The sequence below is a fragment of the Nannospalax galili genome, unplaced genomic scaffold, assembly GCF_000622305.1.
Source record: "Nannospalax galili isolate Female #2095 unplaced genomic scaffold, S.galili_v1.0 scaffold252, whole genome shotgun sequence".
Taxonomy (NCBI): Eukaryota; Metazoa; Chordata; class Mammalia; order Rodentia; family Spalacidae; genus Nannospalax; species Nannospalax galili.
The window spans coordinates 3,916,234-3,924,406 of record NW_008333886.1 but is presented as its reverse complement, the minus strand read 5'-3'; the positions used below and the strand labels follow the sequence as shown (position 1 = coordinate 3,924,406).

At 45.7% G+C, this 8,173-nt stretch overlaps 1 protein-coding gene across 1 annotated transcript in view; it reads right to left on the bottom strand.

The window, feature by feature from the left end:
• Positions 1-3,181: 3,181 nt before the first annotated feature.
• Positions 3,182-8,173, bottom strand: part of Ttr (transthyretin) — an 8,153-nt gene continuing 3,161 nt past the window's right edge. The window contains exons 3-4 of the mRNA XM_008828839.3: positions 7,613-7,748; positions 3,182-3,441 (exon numbers count right to left, since the gene is read on the bottom strand). Coding sequence (XP_008827061.1) covers positions 3,334-3,441; positions 7,613-7,748 — 244 coding nt within the window. The 3' untranslated portion in view covers positions 3,182-3,333. The remainder of the gene's footprint in view (positions 3,442-7,612; positions 7,749-8,173) is intronic.

Sequence of the window (8,173 nt, the reverse complement as noted above, 5' to 3'; positions counted from 1 at the left end):
GTTGCATAAGAAAGCAGGCTGAGCAGGAGCCAAGGGAGCAAGCCAGTAAGCAGCGTTCCTCCATGGTCTGTGCTCCAACTCCTGCCTCCAGGTTCCTGCCCTGAGTTCCTACCTTGGGCTCCCTGATGAACTGCGTGTGACCTGGGAGATGTAAGACAAATAAACCCTTTCCTCCCCAAGTTGGTACTGGTCAGAGTGTTTTGTCACAGCAGTGAAGAAACAAACTAAGACAGCAGGTCTCAATATATATGCTAGGCACTATTTCCAGAGACTGGGAAACACATCCAATGTACTTTCCAAATGCACTTTCCTGAGGAAGCAGGTGGAGCAGTGCTCATCCAGTCAATACAAGTCCTTGTCCAGACAGCTGCCCAGGGCTGCCCTTCCAACCTCACCCTCAGTCTTCTCTCCCATCATGCCTTGTACCCATTTCCAGAACCCCTAGCTTCCTAAGGAGTGGCAGCAACAGCAGGTGGATGACTGCTGAGCCCCAGAGGGTGCCTCGGAATCCTTAGGGCTCATTTAAGGAAGCGTGCATGCAACCTGTCTCCTTGCTCAAGGTTTGGGAACAGACCTTCAGTGTTTGCATGGGTTGCCAAAGCTGACTTACCGGCTGCCTTGACTTCAAATCTAACCCAGAGAGAATGGAGAGCTGGGAAAATGGAATTGATTCTAAGCTCATTTCCATTTTGAAATGCAGGAAGGAGAACTAATGGAGCTCCAGGAAGTGTGTGTTCCCTGGATTGTGAAGTAACCGGAAGGGATTGCCTGTGAAATGAAGGTTTGGGGAGAAATAATTCTGCCATAAACTTTTGGTGGACAAAATACAGCTCGAGGCATAAGTACTTGCTTTCTTTGTTGGGCAGATGCTATCAAAATGTTGCAGGCAGGATTGAATATTTAGTCACCCACCTGATGTTGCTGCCACTTTTCAAGAGCTACTGCATTTTTTCCTTGGTTATATGTGTATACACAATGCCAACTTTAAAGTTGAGAGTTTAAAAATTTGCCAGGTTGCATTAAACTTGGTATGGTTAAAATTGAACTTAATATCTTTTTTGGCAAATCTGTTCTTTTACCCATATTACTGTGCTCAGTCCCTGGTAAATATATGTAGATGTGTGTGTGTGTGTGTGTGTGTGTGTGTGTGTGTGTCTGTGTGTCTGTGTCTGTGTTTATTCCACATAGGCATGGATTTGAGGTTAGAGTATGTAAATTGGGTATATGTGGGTTTCCTTTCTTACTGATCTTATTGCTAGGCAGAGTTGTTCTAAACTGGGTCAGAGGGCACCCATTGGAACAGTGATACTCTTTTGTTTTTTAAGGTTTATGTGTGTAATATTTTATTTATTTTTATTTTATGTGTATGAGAGTTATGCCTGCATGTAGGTAAGTGCACCCATGTCGTGCAATGCCCTCAGAGGACAGAAGAGGCTGTCGGATCTCCCGGAACTGGAGTTACGGACAATTGTTAGCTGCCATGTGGGTACTGGGATTCGAACCTGGGTCTTCTGCAAGAACAACCAGTGTTCTTAACTGCTGACCCATCTCTCCAGCTTGGAACTGTGATACTCTTAAAAACTGTTTTATTCATTGATTTTGTTACCTTCAATTTCATACATGTACATAATGTGCCCTGATTACTCTCTTTCCCTGCTCTCCCTTATCTCCCTCCATTCTGTGATATGTTTGGATGAAAAATATTCCCTGTAGGCTCAAGTATTTGAACACTTGATCAGATGATGGTGCTTTGGGGAGAGTCATGGACTCTAAGGAGGTGTGGGCTTGCTGGAGGAAGCCTGTCATGGGGCATGTTTGAGAGTTCATAGTGTTGCCCCATTTCCAGTTTTGCCCTCCCTGCTTCCTGTGCCTGCTTGAAGACGTGAGCACACAGCTTTCTGCTCCAGGTTTCTGTGCCATGCCTCCCCCTCCATGATGGACTCTTATCCCTTTGAGGTCATAAGCCCAATAAACTCTTCTTTGTATAGGTTGCCTTGGTCACGATGTTTTATCACAGCAACATCCTATCAACCCCCCACCCCTGTCCCAAAGACATTGCTACCAGCTCCTTTCTCAGAGTCATAACTTTTAGTTTTGTGATCCATTTAGTTTAACCAGGGCAGTTGGTGCGACCATTGGATTAGAAGTATCCATTGGACCCTGGGGGAGTCTTCGGAGGGTACATAACTGAAGGTAATGGTTTTCCCTCTCCCTAAATCTATCAGTAGTGAGTAGTTCAAGTTCCCAGAGCCCCTCCTCCATCCATGCCTGACTATTGATGGGCCCATTCCTGTGCAAAGGAACTGTATTATTCCTTAATTAGAGCAAAGGTTTAACAGAAATGCCTAAAGAACTGGGCCCTTGGGCTGTGGGGCACACTTTTAATCCCAGCACTCAGGAGGCAGAGGAAGATGGATTTTTGTGATTTTAAGACCAGCCTGGTCTACAGAGGGAATTTCAGGCCAGCTGGGGCTAGAGTGAGACCCTATTTCAAAAAGACCAAAAAAACAAAACAAAACAAAACAAAACAAAAACCACAACTGGGCCCCTACAGTCTGCCTTTAGCCATTCACTGAAGATTACAGGAAAATAAAGCTTTTTATTTTCAGAATGTGTCTTTTGGTTTTCTTTTGGCTTATTTTTCAGTGTTGGAGATTGAACCCAGGGCTTTGAACAGGGCTAGGCAAACACTACCATGTAGTGGTGCCCCAGCCCTTCACACTGTGCTTTTAATGGTTCAAGTCGCGCCTAATATGGGCTTTGCTTGTGAAACATTGAAAGGTTGGATCTCTGTGCTTCTCAATCTGCCTTCATCTGGGAAAACTGTCACCAATGTAACCATGAGCTTCTAACCCCCATGATGATTGGGATGCCCTTAAACCATGAGCCAGAATGGATATTAAAAAACAAACAAACAATATTGGTAGGCTGGGTGTGGTGGCACACGTCTTTAATCCCAGCACTTGGGAGTCAGAGGCAGATGGATCTCTGTGAGTTCAAGGCCAACCTAGTCTACATAGTGAGTTCCAAGCCAGTAGGGGCTCAAAAAGACAAAACAAACAAAACCCAACTTTGACTCTCTCCCTAAGTCCTGACTGGAGATATTCTACAATTCTTTAGCTAGTCTATAAAATTTGGATTTTAGGCGGTAAGGGAGGGAAAAAAAGGAACAAAAAAGAAATGAAGTTCAAATGAAATGACAAGTGCTTTAATAGGAAGGTTTCCTGGTGTCTTCCCGAGTTCCTAACATAGTTTATAGACCAAGAACACTGTTTCAGTACAAACGGAATTCTACCACAAGCTGGAGCTCCTGGCCGTCCTGGGTCAGGCCCCTCACTCCTGGGGGTTGCTGACGACAGCGGTGGTGGAGTAGGAGTAGGGGCTGAGCAGGGCAGCAATGGTGTAGTGGCGGTGCCCAGAGTCGTTGGCTGTGAAAACCACCTAGGAGAGAAAACACAGAGCTGTTTGTACCAGAGCTCAGAGGTGGGAGCCATGGGAGGAGAGGCTTCTGGAAGGTCAATGCCAGATAATCTTCATTTTATTATCTTTGGGGGTGATAATTAGAACAAAAGTCAAAAATGCAAATATGTTGGGAAGCCAAGCCTTCTAGAAAGTCACCACAGCCTGTCGTGGACGTCTTTGCACAGTCTAGGTGGCCTGGGCTGGACCAAGTCACAGAAAGCCTGAAGGCTCCTGTTCACTTTCAGGGTTCAGAGAAAGGTAGAAAGAAGGGAAACACTGTACCCACAAACAAAACCTGCTGGGAATGGTTGGTTGCCAACCTCACCACAGACTTCAAGACCTAGAACTTCGGCAGGAACCATTCCACTCTACAGACCTGTGCATCTCTGCCCATGTTTCTACACTGATAGAACCACACCAGCAAGGAAGGCTCCCCATCTGCGAGCCCAGAGGTCTCTCTCCCACTATTTCTTTGTGTGTTCTAACAGGAAGATGTGTAGCTTCAAGTATGTAACAGCTACTGAGCTATGGGATAAAAGCAATACATGATTCCTTTTACAGCACACGCACTGTGTGGATGATAATGTTGGGATTCTGAAATGTACACGGAAGCTTTGGAGCTCATCAAGCTTTCTGATTTGACAAAAGGTGGATCTGTGTCCTCGCAATCAACTAGTCATACGCTTCTCAAATCACTGAGGCATCTGAGATGCCGGCGCTGTGACAGCCCAGGTGTGGGGAGTGAGGCAAGTAAAGAGATGGAAAGCTGGGAAAATGCTGGTAATTTTACTTATTTTGTGTACAGGCCCTGGATGGAGCTTTGAATACATTCTGAGTAAATAATTTTTCTTCATGTGGATGAAGAAAAGCCTGGGTGTCTAAGTGAAACAAGCCGAACACAAAATAACCTCCAGGTGAGCAGAAGGGAGAATCTGCTTAGAATCTCTATTTTTAAATTTTAATATTATCATTTGTGGTGCTAGGAATCAAATCTCATGAAGACTAGGCAGACACTCTGCTACTGGGCTGCATCACCAGCCCTCAGTTTTTGGAGAAAGTGTCTCCCCATGTTGCCTAGGCTGGACTCTAGAGCACTCTGCCTTAGCCTCCCGAGGGCTGGGATGACAGGTATGTGCCACTATGCCCCACCCAGGGAAGTTTCTTACTTCTTTTCATGATACTGTCATCTAGCCCTATTTGATTCTTTCTCAAATGTGGTAAGTTATATGTGATTTTTTAAAATTCAATAGGCAGGGCTGGGGAGATGGCTCAGCCAGTAAAATGCTGCCTTACAAGCACATGGACATGAGTTTGATCCCCCAGATAAAAATGCTAGGCATGGTGGAGTTCACTTGTGGTCCCAGAGACTGAGGATCCCTGGGGCTCACTGGACAGCCAGTCTAGCCTAATTGGTGAGGTCTAGGTCTGTAGGGAGCCCCTGAGCCCCTCAATAGCAAGACCTGATTCCTGGCAAAGCTGTTTTCCAGACATCAAGTCTGACCTGGCTTTAGATTAACCAGATGGCCATACTTGAAAGCCTCACGAAAACATGTTATTCTAACCCGAGCACTTACCGCTTGAGAGACTCCCTCATTTCTCATGGAACTGCCTAAGAAACCTTTTGCATTACTTTGTAATCATGCAGGTGTGACCTTTTAATTGATTTATAGCTTACTATAGAATTGTGGTGTTACTATGGAATTTACTCTGTGATCAATTGGTGTGGTGTAATTACGATAATTGCCCTGTCAATAGAATTGATTCTGTTAACCTTCCCCCTCCCCTCCTTATAAAAACTGTTCTTTCTCTGTCAATAAACGAGACTTGATCAGAAAGCCTGTCTTGTCTCCATTCTTCGCGTCTCTTGTCCCTTTCAGTCCCCTCTCCTCTCTCCAGGTTCCCACGTTGACTGTCTCGCGGGCCAAGACATAGGCCAATGAGAAACCCTGTCTGAAAGGAGGTGAACAGTGTTCCTGAGGGTGACATCTAAGGTTGTCCTCTGGCCTCCACATGCATACATATGTGTACATACACATACATGTACATGAACATGCATAACAAAATCTGTGAAGCAAAAAGCCCTAATAGTTCCAAAGGATATTTCCTATTTTTCCTTGGTAAATCTGATATGATCATCTGGGCTCTTGGCAGAGAGGAAGTCGAAGGCCTGTACCTCTCTGGGAGAGGTTTAACAGAAGAGGTGACAGCTGCAGGCACCCGTGGAGGCAGAAAGGCCCAGGTTCTACCTCTCACATGCTCCTGCTCCTGTGCCATTCAGGTGCCAAGCTGGTCCCTGATTCTACAGAAACATCTTGTGTTAGTGATGCCCTCTCTTACCCTGGACAAGAGTGCCCATTCTTACTTCTGAATCTCTAGCGTCAAACAGAGTGCTCAGCACACAGGCTTTTATTTTTAAACGTTAATTGCATGATGGCTAGGGAGGTAGTTCAGTTAGTCAAGTGCTTGCCAAGCATGCAGGAAGCCCTGGGTTCAGAGCTCCAGCATCACATAAACCAGGTATGGTGGTACACACCTGCAGTCCCAGCACTTGGGAGGTAGAGGCAGAAGGATCAGGAGTTCAAGGTCATCCTCAGCTACATAGTAAGTCTGAGGCTGGCCTGGGCTACGTGAGATTCTACCTTAAAAAAAAAATTCAAAATGCCCAGGTGTGGTGGCACACACATTTAATCCATCCCAGCACTCGGGAGGCAGAGGCAGGTGGATCTCTGTGGGTTCAAGGCCAGACTGGGCTACATAGTGAAATCCCAGGCAGCCCGGGCTACCTGGGGAACCTGTCTCAAAAAAAACAAAAAAAAAAAAAAAAAAAAAAAAAGACCAAAGAAACAAAAATCCAAAACAAAACAAAGTGATGATGTTTGTCGATTGAATACAAAAAGCAGCAGACAAGAAACCTAACCAGGGTAACATGAGTGAACCGCAGGTGGTCCCAGCAGGCTGAGGCTTGGAGCAGACAGGGGCATAATGGATGCCGGTTCAGTGGTCGGCGTGATGCTGAGTGTCCTGTGCTGGTCCCCAGCCAACCCCACACCTGTCCCAGTTTCCTCAGTGTCTTGGTTCTGGGTGAGGAGTAGCTAGAGAAGCTTCTTAGTGGATGGATGTTCCCTCATGACTGGGCCCAGGAGTCCCACAGGCCCTGCAGTTTCCCTGGTAACCGGGTCACCTAAAGGAACTGCTTGATGTCACTCGGATGTCTCATTTGTGGCTAGGCCATGAGGCTTGGTTCCCTTTCATGCCCAGGTTATTTTTTATGGGATTAGTTGCTCTCTAGTTCTGACCAACAAGCCTGGATTCTGACAGGAGTGAGCACCAGGCAGAGGCAGTGAGATTGGACCCCGTAGAACAAAAGGACAGTGTGAACCAAAGGTTGTTACTAATGTGGCTTTTGTTGTTTGTTTTGTTTTTGTTTTAGCTTGAGTTTTTACAGGAGAAAAGCTGGCCAAGGCACAGGGAGGCACACCCACATTGAGGCTGCCAACTCCAGCCTGGGCTCTGGAGCTAAGCATTTCTGTTGCTCCACTTGCTCACCTGCTAGCCCTGTGACCCTCCCTCACCTTCCTCATCTGTAAAATGGGACTAAGACTAGGACTGACCTCCATGGGTTGGTCATAAGAATGAAACAGTTTAAATGCAGAAGAACTTTGCCATAGCATACAGGGTGAGGCACACTTGGTAATTTATCTATTGTGTTGCTGTTACGATTTTGAATGTATTGTGTTGCCAAGAATTGATTCACCTAAACCTCTGGGGAGCCAGATGTGTTTTAGAATAAAGAAATTTTCTGGTTTTAGAGAAGCAACTTTGGGACCCTCTCTTTTGAGTAAGACCCTTGGGTATTGGAGACTGCCTCAAAAGCAAAAAGCAATATTTCTTTGATAGAGAAACAAATATTCACATGGGATGCAGTGAGCAGACCAAAAATAGTGGCATGCAGGGTCAGGTTGTGTCTCTAAATGAATTTTCACGAAACCTAGGAAAAGAAGGCTTGCTTCTCAGGTGCTGTGGACTTCTGGTCACAGAACAGGCACAGGAAGCTGTGGTCCTTGTGCTGACCCCACACTCTCCTGGCCTGCTAAGAGCAAACTGCATTTCCTGAGACTGAAGGCGGAATCAAGGCTGTCGGTCTACTGACCTCTGCATATTCATGGAAGGGGGAAATGCCAAGTGTCTTCCAGTAGGACTTGGTGTCTAGTTCCACTCTGTACACTCCTTCCACAAACTTGTCGTGTGTCGTGAGTCCATGCAGCTCCCCAGTTTCAGCCGTTTTCCTGCAAGGCACACAAGTCTATGTGAAGTCATGTGAAAGGAGGGTTATCGGTGCTGTGGCAAATGACACCACCTACTTAAATATATGCGTGCATTTGATTTGTGACATATGTGTGTATGTATGTACGTATACCTATGTGTATGCATGTATATTAGTTTTCTATCAACTGAGTCCAGAGGGGGAAAGCTCATGTGTTTTAAATGGCAAGAAGTTCATAGAACCTTTTCAAAAAGCTCATTTGCTTTTATGAGAACAAATGCAGGTAAAATGTTTATTTTCAAAACGTCTTAAACCAGGCATGGTGGTGCACACCTATAATCTGAATGTTCTAGAGGCAGTGGCAGGAAGATGGCTGCAAGTGTGAGGCCATGTTGCTCCGCATAGTGAGTTTCAGACTAGTTAGGACTGTGTAGTAAAAACTTGTCA